At 39.0% G+C, this 15,972-nt stretch overlaps 1 protein-coding gene across 1 annotated transcript in view; it reads left to right on the forward strand.

Moving 5' to 3' along the window:
• The window catches only part of LOC108604959 (carbonic anhydrase-related protein 10), a 47,183-nt gene extending 32,966 nt beyond the window's left edge, over positions 1-14,217 (forward strand). Inside the window, exons 5-8 of the mRNA XM_017994529.2 lie at positions 9,536-9,631; positions 9,690-9,911; positions 13,713-13,899; positions 13,984-14,217. Of these exons, the coding sequence (XP_017850018.1) occupies positions 9,536-9,631; positions 9,690-9,911; positions 13,713-13,899; positions 13,984-14,006 (528 nt within the window). The 3' untranslated portion in view covers positions 14,007-14,217. The remainder of the gene's footprint in view (positions 1-9,535; positions 9,632-9,689; positions 9,912-13,712; positions 13,900-13,983) is intronic.
• Positions 14,218-15,972: the final 1,755 nt, after the last annotated feature.

Here is a 15,972-nt window from a genome sequence, read left to right on the forward strand (position 1 = left end):
ATGCCCAATTAGTAAACGCCAAATGCTAATTAACTCATATATTTTAACACTAGCTAAAGCGACTAGCTGTGCGCACTTCGTTTCAACTTTAGTAACTTACTTAATAAATTTCATTTTGTATTTCAAAGTTGCTTTAGTACATTTCAATTAAACTAAGCTCCTAAGACTTAGCAAAGCCATAAATATTTTAAGGCGCATATTAATATTTTTATTTGCTTTGATTTGCAGTTTGATTCCATAACAATCAATTAATACATAAGTAAGCATAATCAATGGAAATTAGATTATTTGCAATTAATGCATGAACTAATGATTAATGAATAACAATTAAACAAACATAATTGCGCATTTATTTGTTATTAATCGCATGAAGTTGTACAATTGTTTTGCTTTTCATTTTACAATCAGATTTACTATTTAAGCTTCAGCAGCACAAGAACGTGACGCCGACTTAAGAAAATTTATATATGAAGCTCTGTAGTCTCTGACTGGCCATAGAGCTGGACAGATGGGCAGCCTAAGTGTGCTCAATCGACTCGAGTATAAGCTCTGCCTTGCCCTTTTTACAGGCCCTTAATATAAAAATGCTGGAATTTAAAATGTTATGCTCTGATTAAATAAATCAATTTCGCAATAATAAAATATGCCATATGAAATGTAACAAAAAATAATATTTGAAATAATTAAAAACGGATTTTAATTAATGCCTGCTTTATTGCAATTAACTAACAAGCACTAAAATAATGTTGACTTATTATATAATTAATTTTTCAAAATAGTTTTTTGCGCTATATTTTGCAATTGACAGATTAGCAGAACTAGTTTTGTATGCAACATTTAGCTTAAGGCTAAGTTTTAAGCCAAGCTGCTAATGAAAAAATTAAGTAAATTTGAAACTTCGCAGCGATTAATGCTTAAGGTGAGAAAGCAAAACTTGTGGTGCTTGCGGTAAGGTCAAGTGGGTTAAATAAATTAGCAATTGTTTATTATGAAAAAGATTTAGCCAAGCTATGAACAACATAAATAAGCGAAATAAGCTTGAAAGGCATATAAAGTACGCATCGGAAGGCAGTGCTAATTGTTCAGCTCTATAGATAGATGAGCCTTAAAGCTTCGAGTGCAAATTGCTCTAAATGAGTTTAAGACTTGCTTAACTTTAACAAATAACAACTTGAAATAGCTTTAACATAAGTTTTCGAACAATATCAAGCAAAAACCGACTATAAATTTAATTAGATCTAATAATTAACAATAAAATTGTATGTCAAACGCAAACTCCTCTTCAAAGATAATTTAAAATTATATCTTAGTGTCTCGGCCTAATAAAAAGGCTTCAAAATATGGTAATAAATGTATGTATAATATCATTATTAACGTGAAATAGCACACTAAAATTAGTATAATTGTAAATTTTAATCAAATATTATATGCTTTTGCATTATATGTTGTAATAATTTTACTGTTTATAATTGAATAGCACATAAATTATGATTAGTGTTATCAATTTTCTAAATGTACAATCATTTATTAAGGGCCTGCAACCAAACATATTGTCAATAACAAACTGTACTATCGATTTACCATGAAATTCGCACTAAGAAATTATAGCTAAAAAACTAAATTTTGTAGTCGACTAATTACATAATTTATTAATTAAATTTAAAATTATCCTCCATATATTATATTTCAACAGCTCAGTATTTAATATAAAATTCTTGTTTATATATTTATAGAGTTATTAAGCTATTTCGTTGATAATAAGATTTGAGCATATATGCACGGCAAATAAGAGTATATTAGGTCACCTGTGAGAAATGGTTCTCGTGCTCGAATCTTGTTCTATCTGCGACTCTTACATCTCTGCCGTAGCACACTCCAGCGCTCTCTCTTTTCTTACTATTCTTGAGTCTTTGAGGCATGTTGAGAACTATCTGCTTTAATTTAACGTATAATGTATGCATTACCTTTTATCTTAATTCTAATTTGGCATCTTAAGAGCATTATAACAGTCTCACTATCCAAAACAGCCCCCATAATTTTGAACTATTAACAAGTTGAACAGATATGTGTCTCAACGTATTTTCTTCGACAGAATATTACGTTGCCAGAGTTTGTCCAAAGTTGGTGTGCTCGATGTGTTGTAACTCAAACTTCATTTGTTTTTGAGAGGCTGACTGTGGAACTTCGGCGAGTTTAGCCACGTGGCATTGTTCTCAACACACCTTTCAACTGCACCCTAACAATTATATTGGCCCACAGAGCAGAGACATAATGCAGTGACGCAATGATGAGGACGTCGCGTCTTTCTGATTGACGAACACATTATAGTTCGCTGTGCGTCCTGAGATCTGACCTGACCACAGTTGTGCATAACTACACACCTACATTACATAATTTTAAATAACTTTGCCAATAAAAGTCAACATTTACGCATAATAAAATTGCTGTCGTATATACAATCAAAGAAGTTCCTAGAGAGCCAAGACAACCAACTAAAGAATATGAAAGATGAAGACGATTGTTCACATATGATTGGACGCTATGAAGCCAATACAAAGCGAGTAGCTAAAGCTGCATTGCATGTTTCCACTTCAGTGATTGTGCCAAAACCTTTTGCAAGCAAAAAATGCTATAGAATAGAATAACATCAATAAAGCAAATCCCTTGCACATCGAATCTGCCATGTTAATCATAATATTTTAAACCTAATATAAGACTTGTACCCACAAAAAGCGAACACAACATCATGTTGAGATGCCACTTTATTACAACACATGAGTGAAGTTAGTGTGACTTAGAGCGTTATAGCTTAGTAATTAGCATAATTGGTGTGCGCTGTGATATTTTCTCTCAAAATATACTTAGGTGTGCCCCTAAAGATATGCAGCATTAAAAATTTGCGCGTATCATAGCAGACAGCTTTCAGTCGCGAGCATGATTTTGTCTTCAGCTGGCAGAATTTTATTTGTTCTGTGTTAATAGTGTCTGGCTTTCTCTGGCTTTGTCTCAGAGCTTGTGAAACAAAAAAGTGCTACAGATGTCTATAGTTAACAGAGATCACAGTTGCTGTTTCACTTAGGAAAAAAACTTTCAATTCGTGTAGTATCCGCTTAAAATTATTGTGGATCTGCTTGCGTCCAGCATTACTGATTTAATCTCAAGACAAGCACAATACACAAAATTCACCATTAAGTTCAATCAGTACTGCGATCACTATTGAGTCTATTATTTAGCAAAAACAAAACCATTGCACACACCATTAATTGAATGACTATTAAGAGAACCCTTTTTTAGGACATTGTGCCCTGACAAAAGTCGCTACACATGCAGTACATATCGCATCAGTGATTCCAGCAACCGTGCGGGCTGCTTGAACAACTCCGAATCAATATATAAGTAGCGAAGCTTTGTGAGTACTGCTCAGAACTAGTGCGATATGGTACGGTGTATAGGTGGTCTTGTACCAGTTTAATAATGAAATCAAGCACGCATAATCCACATGATCGCTGAGGTACTAGCTAAAAATATTGTATCCAATCAGCTCACTTAGCAAACAAGCCGCGCTTTTTTTCTCAATCTATTTGTGGACCAGGCCCATTTCAATGCTACCACTACACACACTACACAGCGTGCAATATTCAATTCAAACTTCAATTCATTCATTTTATTTCACATTCAGCAGTGTACAAACTTCTGAGATCTAACATACATACACTTAAACTTGTTAATGTTAAGCCAACAAAAGTGTCACAATGCTGTATTCAAAGCATAAAATAAGCCGACAATTGCTTAATAACGCATTTCGATAAGTTTGAGAGGCTTTGTGCTCAGGTACTACACTAATCGAGTAACAATAGTCTAGCTATTAGTTGCACGACGGCGCGCGTTCACACGTTATTATGAAAGAGTATATAAATAAGGTCAAATGCGATTATAGTCGTGGTTGTTAGATTTCTATTTTTTTAGATGATATGGTCTCTAAATTTTTGGTAATCATGGAGTCTGATGTACACAAAAAATTATTTACTTGACATAGCTAAAACACGACGCACCAATGTTAAGACAGTGCAGAATAGTCTGAGAGGTTCGTCATGTGTCACTTGTAACGCTGCTTGAATGACTTGCAGTAGACTGACCTATTTATGAGTCGTTACTGTGTGTTGTTGTGTGTGTTTGCGCTTGTCCAATACTTGCAGTTTGCTGTTCATGCACTAGCTTTCAGGATATTAATGCAGGCCATAAGCTGTATAAAATATACATTTTTGATCACCCTAATACATAGTCAAACTAAATGTGACTTCTATAACTTTATATTACGTCAGAGCTACTCTGGAGACGCTGGTTTAGGCCACTTGCTTGCTCACTATTGCCAACAACTCTTTCATAAAACATGTTTTTTGAGCGCGCATTTGCGTCCCAACATAATATACGACCTACACTGGCACCCACACACCTTCCCTTCACAACAACAACAAATTGGTCTATGCGGCTCAATTGGCTCCTTGCACTAATGTTGTTTGTGCTATGATCGCGAGCACATATACATTAAGCACGTCACGAAGTGTGTCCGCATGGTTGCTATGCTCGTGCAATTATACACAAGTTATTTCTAACATGCACTAGAAAAAAGCAAATGAAAACATTGTAAAGAGCTAAAAATTGTGGTCCATTTTGCATTTGCCGCCGGCGCCGCCGCAGCTGAATCAATTCACAACACATAACACAACCAGCTGGAACAGAATGAGGCGCTATACGCACACAGGCTAGGTGAAAGAAGCAAAAGAGACAGCAAACAACAGCAGCAGGAGCACACGACATCAGTCCAGTGTGGTGTTAGCGACAATGTCCCCTGTGGTTTGAGTTTCGAAGGTGACAGTTTTGCTGGGCTAAAATGTTAGACAATGTCCCCTGTGTGTTGTTAAGCTAATTTGCTTCATTTGTCTGCAAAACTGACTGACAAAACCCAAACACACGCTCACGCTCACATGCATACATAGAGATAGAGTTAGTGTGCGAGAGAGAGCGAGAGAGGGGGGTGTGGGGAGCGCCACGCACACATATTAACAATGACTAGGCGGCAAAGTGTTGACATGAGGCCATGTTCTCGTGCCTAGTCCTGCTTGCAACGTAGTCCGTTCATTGCAACACGAGCTAAACTATTCCCCCACTTGCCACTTGCCCCCTAAGCCACTTGCGAAAACAGTTTGACTTGTTTGTTGCAGCTGCTGAGCACAGTGGTTGCAAACTAATTCATGCTGTTCCAAATTTAATGCGCTTTGAGAGTTCTAATTTATATTTATGCAAGGGAATTTCACACACACACACGTTTCGCTGCGCTTTTGATTAATTATAGTATTTATTATAAGCGTTAGTGGTAAGCACAGTTTTATTGATTGCAAGTCAAAACTTATTTGTTCAGCACATTTCTTGTCTAACAAATTCATTAAACACATTTTATATATTTACTGTTATTTAGCAGTCAGCAAAAGTGTCTTAGCTTGCCAAGGCTACTTATTTTAATGCTTGCATTATATTTGTTATTCATTTTAGACATATTTAGACAACAATTAATGTTTCATGGCGAATTTCAAGCTGAATGAATTTTAATGCTGCTTTGCAAAAAACCATAGCATACCTTTGAGCGCAGCTGAACTTTGTCTTGTTTAAATTGAGAGGTCGACAGCAGTAAATTGTTAATAAAAATGCAATTCAATTGATTTGCCTAGTTGAGCATAATTTGCATTGTAGCTTTTATCAGTTATAAGTCAATTGCTCTGCCATGCCACTCGAGTTCTCAAATGGCAACCACTGTGTGTGTGTGTGTGTGTGTGTGTGTGTGTTAGCCTATCTAAGCCAAGGCAAAGTTTGCTAGCTCGATGTTGCCGCAGTCTGTTGTCCCCTCCTTACACAATCGCTAGCAATTGTTGCTGCCTTGCTGACCCACCCCCCTTCCCCACCTCTAACCAGCTTGGAATCCATGCTGTGAAAACATGTGTAATTGATCTGATTAAGTTGCCTTTGCCTCTGTGGCTGCCGCTCTGTGTGTGTGTGTGTGTGTGTGTGGCAAGAAATATGCCAGGAGCTTTGCTGGGTATATGGCCTGGCGTCTCTTCAAGCAAACGGACAAACAAGCTACAAATGCTATTCGACATAAGCCAAAGCAAGGGACGTACTAAAGTGGGGGGTCCTCTCTCTCTCTCTCTCTCTCCCTCCATGGGTATCTCTTGCTGCTGTCAGTTGCTTTGCTATTTGCCTTTGTTGCTGATATTGTTGTTGTTGCCGTTTGCTTCTGTTTATTTGCTTCAGCCGCACGTTTTGCTGTTTAATGAAACGGAAGTATAACATTTTAGTTTGTGGTCAAAATATTGTATAATTTTTTACGCACACACACAGACAAGCAAATGACACTTAATGTTTCAATTGCCAGCTCAGCAAATCACTGCACAGCGAGTTACTCATGCAGCCTGTGACTATGGAACATTTCACATGATTTTGTGGCAAAGATGAAAAGCATAGGCCAATTGTATTAATCAATTGAAGCTAAAAAACATTTGCAAACACATTAGTTGCATCAATTTATTATTAAAAAGTGTTTTTTTTAATAAAATCTGATTCATTACAATCGATTAGTTGCTTAGCTAGAGCACAAGCTTTATAATTTTCGAGTTTTATTAACTATAAGCTGCACAATTAAATTACGCTCAATGTTGTTTAAAGCTCGAACCTTTCAGTTTGATTTATTTCTAATATGCTAATAATAAATGTTTGTAATGCTGGCAAACTTTTCTAGCAATTGACCCATGGTCATGGCCCTGTTTGCACTGCTCTGAATAGAAATTCACACTTGTGCACTTATGCAATTAATTTTAGGAACTGATTTGTGCAGAAGCCAATAAATAATTCATACGTTGAATCAAATCAAAACGCCTTGCAAAAAAAAAAAAAAGACGTAAAGTAAAACATTTATTTCTTTGTTGACTGAATTTTCAGCATTTTAAGTGTTTGCCATTGCCATAGAGCAAACTGAGTGATTAGTTATTTATTCATGCTGGCAACTCTTGCAAAACTCACAAACTTTTGTGTAAAGCACACACACGCATGTGAGAGTGTGTGTGTGTGTGTGTGTGCAATTTTCTCGTCAAAATTTCAGTTTTCATTTACATGAATGTACGTGATTTTTTTTTTGTATTTTTTGGGTTTTTCGCCTCGACTGCTCGTATTTGCTTTGTGGCAAGTGAAACGAGCACACACTCCAACACAACTTTGGAAACTTTAATTTAATTTCATTTAATTTCTATTTGCCTTACTGGACACACACACACAGAGAGACACATTAAAAATGCACAATTTGGTTTTAATATTAAAACTATGCACATATCTACAGTTATACGTTCTATTCTCATATTTTTTGTCAATGCTGTTAAACGTAGTGGGGGTGGGGATGGGGCTTGGGTTTGTGTTTCTCTCTGTGCATTTAAAGCAGCTCTGTAGAACGATTAACAGGGCAGGTCCTGGCTGCTTACGCATGCAACATACTATTATTATTACAACTGTTATTATTATTATTATTTTTACTATTGTCTGCAGCATTTCCTTCCTGCTGCGTTTGCCTCGTCTGGTCAGCCAGTGAGTTCGGTATTCTCACCAACACCAACACACACGCACACACACATGTGCACAGACCTTACACAAATCCCTACAAATCCGCATATACTATACATATGTATATAAACAAACAATAAAAAAAAGTAATGCGAGGGCAGTTGCTAAATTTCGAAACGTTTAACGTGCGTCAACAGTTGCTGCAATATGCAAAACATTGGTGAAATCAGCAAGGAGCTATCAACAATTCGTCACTTGTAAATTCAGCAGCAAGCCTGATATATTTAGTAATACAATAGCCTGTAGTACGAAAGTTTAAATAAACTTGCATTGTTGATTACTTAAGCGTTAAGCGTGCAATACTTAGCGTTGGTGAAATCGTTGGTGAAGATACCAATTGCTAGCAGTCGTAGCTGTAAGCGTGCAATACTTAGCGTTGGTGAAATCGTTGGTGAAAGTAGTCGTAGCTGTAAGCGTGCAATACTTATCGTTGGTGAAAGTACCAATTGCTATAAATCCTAGCTGTGGGCGTGCAATACTTGGCGTTGGTGAAATCGTAGGTGAAAGTTACCAATTGCTAGCAGTCGTAGCTGTAAGCGTGCAATACTTAGCGTTGGTGAAAGTAGTCGTAGCTGTAAGCGTGCAATACTTATCGTTGGTGAAAGTACCAATTGCTATAAATCCTAGCTGTGGGCGTGCATAGCGTTGGTGAAATCGTTGGTGAAGATACCAATTGCTAGCAGTCGTAGCTGTAAGCGTGCAATACTTAGCGTTGGTGAAATCGTTGGTGAAAGTAGTCGTAGCTGTAAGCGTGCAATACTTAGCGTTTGTGAAAGTACCAATTATTATTGCCGTAGCTGTGGGCGTGCAATACTTGGCGTTGGTGAAATCGTTGGTGAAGATACCAATTGCTAGCAGACGTAGCTTAATTACTGTAGTTACTCGAATCGATAGTATTTCATATTAAGCCAAGTAATTCCTTTATAATTATTGCCAATCGCATTGATATAAAATCTAACTCATTGTTGAGTTTTATGCAGAGCGTAAGAAAAATAAAAATCCTTGTTTATCATTGTTGCTTAGCTAATTAGCATTGCAGCAGCTTGAGTAACGACCAGCTTAGTTAAGTATAAGCGGCTTATTTGTTTTCATTATACGTTGCTGCTTGACTGTAGATAGTTTTGTAGCGACCCTCGTTGTTTGCTGGCGTTGCGTTTATTTGCTTGTTTGCTTTTGCTTTTTGTGTGGGTTTGTGCTTTTCATGGTCTTGCCGGTGTGTTCTGTAGGCGTTTTTGTCGACGTGAAACAAAAGTGCAAATGCATATTTATCATCCATGTGTGTGTGTGTGTGCTATACATGTGTGTGTGCAACGCCTTTTGCTGTCCAAGCTGCAGCAGCCAGCGTCCACTACTTGAATGTTGGGCTAAAAGCAAAATATTTGTTGTTTTGGCGCCTGATCTGCGTCTGTTTGTCTGTTGTCTGTTGCCTGCTCGTCTGTGCATGTGCATATGTGTGTGTGTGTGTGTAGCTTGAATTTGTATTTGTCTGTGTTCTGTTGATAGTTGGGATTATTTTGTGGCAATTTATGCGAAACAAGGCAAAGCATTTGCCTGCTCGCCTTGACTAGCCCACACCACATGGCAAAGCTGGCTGGCTGTCTGACACGCCCACAATGGGGGCGAGAGCTAGTTTGCTGTGCAAACAAGGCAAGCCCCAAGCACACGTCGTCGTCGTCGTCGTCGTCGTCGTTGTCGCCGTTGTCGCTTTGTATGCATTTCGGCTTAAATTGAGCAACAATAAAGTTGCCCACAAGACCAAATAACTCGACACAGCAGCAACAGCAGCAGCAGCAGCCGCCCAGTCATGTTCTCTCGCCTTATCTCAAACGTCATCACTCAAACACTCACCACTTTTCTCTGCTGACCCTTACAGATACAGATATTTGGCTATAACTCTCAGCTGTATACAAATTTCTCGGACGCACTCAACCGTGCCCAGGGAATCGTTGGTGTCTCCATATTGCTGCAGGTAAGCTTAACGCTCATATCGCCTCAATTTGCACTCTGATTCTCTCTGATTATTGCAGCTGGGAGATCTGTCGAATCCGGAACTGCGCATGTTGACGGATCAATTGGAGCGCATTCGCTTTGGCGGCGACGAGGCATTTGTAAAGCGTCTTTCGATTCGCGGCCTGCTGCCCGATACGGATCATTACATGACCTACGATGGCTCCACAACCGCCCCCGCCTGCCACGAGACAGTCACCTGGGTGGTGCTCAACAAGCCGATTTACATAACCAAGCAACAGGTGAGTGCAAACTCAAAATCGAGCCGAGCAGCCAGCGCAAATTTCAAGCCAAGTTACAAACAAAATATTAAGCATTCAGTTTAAGACTAAGCGCAGACTAAGCTCAAACTCTATGGCTTAGTTAAACTAATTCACATTCAATGGCTTCATTTCCATGTCTATATTGCTGATTCCTGTTTAAAATATAAAATGAATGCTTTAGGATTCAAGCCAAGCATTGAACAGTAAAACATTTGAGCATTAGCTGGTTGTTGAACTTGTAAGCACGCCCTAATTAATTAAACCAATATATAGATATATAGCATATAGCTTAACAATACAGAAATCTTGAGAAAGTGAGCATAGCATAAAGAGAATTCATCCTCAGTCATATTGCTGTAATTTATGCACTAATTCATTATAAAAAAAAAAAACATTTTAAAACGCATCAAATGCAGTAGCACTTTTATTTTAAATTTAATTAAATATAACTTCATACATTATAAACGAAAAGCAAAGCTTGGCTATTGAAGTTTTTGAATAAGAATTAATTTGAAAGCATTTGAGCTATTCTGAGTCTATTTTGCCTAAAGTCAAGATATAGATTGAACTACTATATCGGACAGACTATTGGTACAACTTTACTCGTCGAGCATTCATCAGACTTAAAAGAATTCATTCGACGGATTTGCGTAGCCAAGGGATCTTATAAGTTCATATATTAATTATTATAAATACGCAAGGCACAATAAAATTCTTGCCCTCGACGACCGTTTATATTGAAATGAATCTGAATAACTCCCACAAAAATAAATAATTAATTGATTTAAAAAAATTAATAAATAAAAAGCAAAACTATCAAAGTTTCTGAATGTTTACATCTGAGCTATTAGTCTATTTTGCCTAAAGTCGTCTGAAAATATGGATCGGAATACTAAAAGCTGTAGCTATACAAGCATATGTAGGTATTAACAGCTGCTATCTGAACAATTAGTAGCTATGTTAAACTTTTTAGCAAAGCATTGGCATCAAATTAGCTTTGGGCAAACGGATATCGGATTCTCATTTCAGGCTTTTCCAATTAAATGTTTTGAAAAGATTAATAGATGGCAGAGCTGCTAGCGATAACACCAGACTATCGATAGCGACTAACATTAGCAATTGAGCAAGATTTAAGTGGCAAGCAAATAGTGGAAAATGCTTTAAGTGCCGCGCCCACAAAAAGCGCAAGCAATAAGGCAAAGGCAAACAAAATAAAAAACAAAGAGGGAGATGGAGAAAGGCGAAATGTAACGCAAATGTTTATTAAGTGCAGCGCCTGTAATAAAGACGCCAAACATGCACGGAGCTGGAGCTGGAGCCAACAGCGAATGGCATGAGCAGGAGACGGGAGAGTGAAAAGTGAAGAGCAGCAGGCGCTGGAGTTTGGCTATGGAAACCCTTTGGCCGGCGGCGTGGCGTATGTGTAAACAATGTAAATGGCGACCAGCAGTGGCAGCCACACACACACACACACACACACACACACACACACACACACATACACATACAAATGCACATGGTTGCATTCAGAAGCAGCAGCAGCCACCGCTTGTGCTGGGGCTGAAGCATCAGGGAAGAGCCAAGGCAGACTCATAAAAACTTCAACAAGCTCAATGGCACCCATGGGCACATGATTACAGCTTGCGGCTGCGCTGCTGGGCCAGAGGCTGGGGGCAGAGGATGGAGGCTGGAGGCGAGTGCCAGACAGTGCAACGTGCAACGTGCAACATGCGATGTAATTTAGTGCGGCCGCCACTTTTGCCGGCAAAGCATAATTTACCAAATTAAAGTAACACGGCTAGAGCGAGACAGAGCGCGAGCGCGCGCGAGAGCGAGAGAGAGAGAGCGAGAGAGAGAGAGCGAGAGAGAGAGCGCGAGCGTATGAGTAAGCAATGCATTGAATTGAGAGATAGTTAGGGCAAAAGGCAGTTAAGCCACGTGAACGGAAGCTGCAGAGTCCCCAGCTGAAATTGCAATTAACCCATTAACGTGCACTCGCCTACCCAGCAGCAGGACCAGAATCCACTCCTCTCACATTTACACACACACACACACACACACATGTGTATAGACAGCGCTAGACGCCTACGCTGCCATACATGATGAGCTTATATATATAATATATAAGCGATAATCGTAATTGACGCTTAACTTTTGCTTTAAATCCACGCCGTTCAACTAGCCGCGTCTCGTGTCCCGCCCCCGCCCCCGCGCTCGCGTCTGTCTGCAGCCAAAAATGTTCATCTAAAAATAGGAAAGCATCACGCTCTGCTGCCTCGCGCAGTAAACAAACGTATTTTGTTGCTGCTGCCTTCGTTTTTAATATGCCAAATTTTTTAGCCAAGCTTAACACGCGCCCCATTGATGGAGCCCGACTCGACTCTAGGGCCACTTAAGTTTCAGATTTTAAGCTTCATCCAATCTCAGAGTTGGCTCAATTTGTGGCCGCATTTTTGTTTCAATTAACAGCTGTGGCTAATATCTTGATGGCCAAACGAATTTGGCCAATTTTACGTTGTACGTTGCGTATGCGTAATTTCGTACAGCTTTAGTTGCCACTTAATGTTATGTTGCCCGCTTTTTGGATTGACACTGTGTCTCGTGCTCTTGGTTCAGCTTTCCAGCTGACTCGACTCTCACACAACTTAATTTCCACTTCAGCGCACAGCACATGACAAACCTTTGTATGTGTGTGTGTTCGTTCGTTTGTGTGTGTGTGTGTGGGTGCCGAACTGATGGCGCCCGAGACGTCACTCAAAGTGCTTTTGACGGAAGTCAATTGATAAACAGATTGTGTAGATTAAGTGTTATTGACTCGACTCGTTGTTGTCGTCGCACTTCCCCTTCCCCTTCCCCTCTGTCCACTTGCTGCTTTTGTTGTTGTTATTGCTGCTGCTGCTGCTGCTGCTGTGTTTCTTTTATTAGATAAATGCAAACAAGCGTATTTAACGATTTATACACATCGAGCACATAAATGAGTGAAAATTTATACACATTAAACTTACTAAATAAGCAACTAAGCTAAGCCTATTTCTTATAAAAACAAATGAGTAGAAATTTGCAGATTATAGAGAGTTAAATTTGAAATCTCAGATGCCTTTTAATAGTGTGAAAGCCTAGATTTTGGAATAGCGAGCAGTTTATGATAGTAATTAAATGATTGCAAGCAATTGATCTAATGTTGTCTTTTTTGCTTTGCAAGTCACATGCTGTGGGGGCAAATCAAATTCCTCACTAACTAACGTACACTCACGGCACTCGACAACTTGTTCGAATGTTAATTAATATATTTAAATATAAATATATTTAAATTATTAAGGGGGACTAAAGATTAATTAAGTGATAAACTCTGCTCTGATCTCAAGTTTCTAATCGCGAGTGTCGCTTGGGTTATTTATTCAACTTCAATGCGAGCCACGAGAGCGAGAGAGCGTCAACAGGGTGACCACTCTCACAACACTCTCGCAACATGCCAACTTATCATAATTAATAACTATTATCAGATGCCTTAACACAAGCCATACAAATGTTGTCCGAGTAGGCTTAAAATGTTACAATGATAAACCGATACAACACTTTGTGAACACACTAAATAATTTAGCGAAAGTATGGTAAACTTAAATTTAATTTATGTGTATGGCGACTTGAACTGTTGCTCAATTATCGCTTAGAATATTACAAAATGTATGGATTACAAATTGGAAAGCAAGCAGTTGAACATTAAAGTGTAAACATTGCTTACTATACTAATAAATTTGGCTTACATTTATTTTGTTGCAGTTGCACGCTCTGCGCCGCTTGATGCAGGGCAGTCCCGATCACCCAAAGGCGCCGCTGGGCAACAATTATCGACCGCCGCAGCCGCTGCTGCATCGACCAATTCGCACTAACATTGAGTTCAAGACGACGAAAGCGAACAGCAAGCAGGCCGCTTGTCCCACCATGTACCGCGAGGTCTACTACAAAGGTAAGTTGGCTGGCTAACTAACTGCTAAGCTTGTGGCATCATCAGCATCTGTGGCCAACTCTTTGTCCGTCCAACTCTTTGCAGCGACCAGTTGGAAACAAAACTAAGAGTCAATGCCAAGACGTAGCATATAGGACGTGTGACGTACGTAAGTAGCGTGTGGCGTGCAACAGGAGCTTCCACTAAACATATAGACAGGAGCGTGTGAGGAGGAGAGGGATGCAGTGCAGCAGCATAAGCCGAATGGGCGAAATAAATAAATACAATTTATAGCGGACAGACGACGACTTAACTCTGTAATAATAATAAAGCTAGCATTTAATGTGTGTGTGTGTGTGTGTGTCTGTGTCTGTGTGTGTGTGTGTGCCTACTCTACGTATGTATGTGTGTGTGTGTGTGTTTGCGTAGCAGAATTGTTTTTTTTTTGTATTTTTTTTGTGTATCGAGTATACTTAGCTTATACAACAAAAACCAAGCAGACGTATGCGTAATATAGTTAAGTTACATATTAGTAAGCATATATTAATATTTACAGTAGTAGTATGCATATGATCAAACACGAACGTTAAATGCCTAACCAACAAGTAAATACATATGCATATATTTAATAATATATTAAAACTAGTGAGTGTTAAATGCAAAACCCACCCGTGCTATATATACTAAATTTATACGAGTCTATTTAAACTTGTATAGCGTCAATAATCAAATACAAATTATAAATGAATTTTTAGTGAATTACACACAGCGATTAATTCTTGAGCTCAGTTCTCAGCTTCTCAGTGCTTCGCGCTTCTAATCGAAATATTTTCAATGCGATTTTCATAAATTAAATGCAATGCAATTCGCAATTCGCTGGCACAGCCACAGACGCGTGCATTTTGCATTTAAAATGCTTTTGACCGCAGCCAACGGCAGCAGCAGCAGCAGCAGCAGCAACATTCAGCGCCTCATGCTACAACAAAGTTATAGCCAGATATAGTCCGTGTGCTTGTCAGCTGGGAGCTGCAGAGTGGGTGGCAGTTTGGCCGGTTGGCTTGGGTGCCGCTTATCGAACATAAAATGCAACATGAAACCACAAAATCTGTTGCGGTTATTTAAAATCACGTTTAAATAGTGTAGTCTGCAAATATCAACTTTTATGGCCAAAAGGGAAATTATTGCGTATACGACGGGAGCGCAAATGCGCGCAAGTTTTACTTTATTTTTATTTTCATTTTCATTTTTTTTGCGTTTTGTTTTTTGTGTTTTCTACGCTGCTTTGGGGCTGCTCTAGCCAAATCACATAATAATTTGTATAAATATTTGCATTGCATTTGCCAGCTTATAAGCTCACACACACACACAAATATATATATTTATATGTATTTGTTGTTGTTATCGCTGTTGTTGTCATTTTATGTTTTTGCATATTTGTTTTCGGTTTCGGGCAAAAGCCTTTTAGTTGGCAATATTTGAGTTCAGCTGGGGATTTGTCCATGAAATTATGACTTGAATTAATGCACATTTGGAAAAATTTCATTTAATTTATTTATAGCGCAACAAGCATGTAAATTGGCTTTGCCCATTATGCATTGCAATTTGCATTTAAACTACAACGAGTCAAATCGTATCGAGCGACAGTTTTAGTTTAAGTTTAAGCTTTAATTATTTATTCAAGCGCTTAATGAGCAGCTAGAGCGCTGTAAGCTGCCACGCCCACTTTCAATCAATCAATTGGTCAGCGAACAGCGCCCAATGCGGTCTGACGGCTGCAGGCGGCGGCTGCTGATTTGCGGTAAACTCCCCCAACTGTTGTTGCAACTTGCTGCACATAAAAATTTGTATGGGATGCATATTTCTATTTTTCCTTAGCAATTCTTTCGCTTTTTTCTTTTTTTTGCACCACACTGCAGTTGGTAATTTTTCCATTTGACATTCGAGCATTGTTCACTTTCTTTTTTATTTTTAATGTGCAAGCGACGTTATCATAGTCCATGGCCCGTGGCCCGTGGCTCTTTGTCTGCCGCCTTCGCAGGCAGCTAAAGGCCGGCCCATCGATCAAGCCGCCGCCGCCGCGCCCGCGCCCGCCCT

Source organism: Drosophila busckii, chromosome X (genome assembly GCF_011750605.1).
Source record: "Drosophila busckii strain San Diego stock center, stock number 13000-0081.31 chromosome X, ASM1175060v1, whole genome shotgun sequence".
Lineage (NCBI taxonomy): Eukaryota > Metazoa > Arthropoda > Insecta > Diptera > Drosophilidae > Drosophila > Drosophila busckii.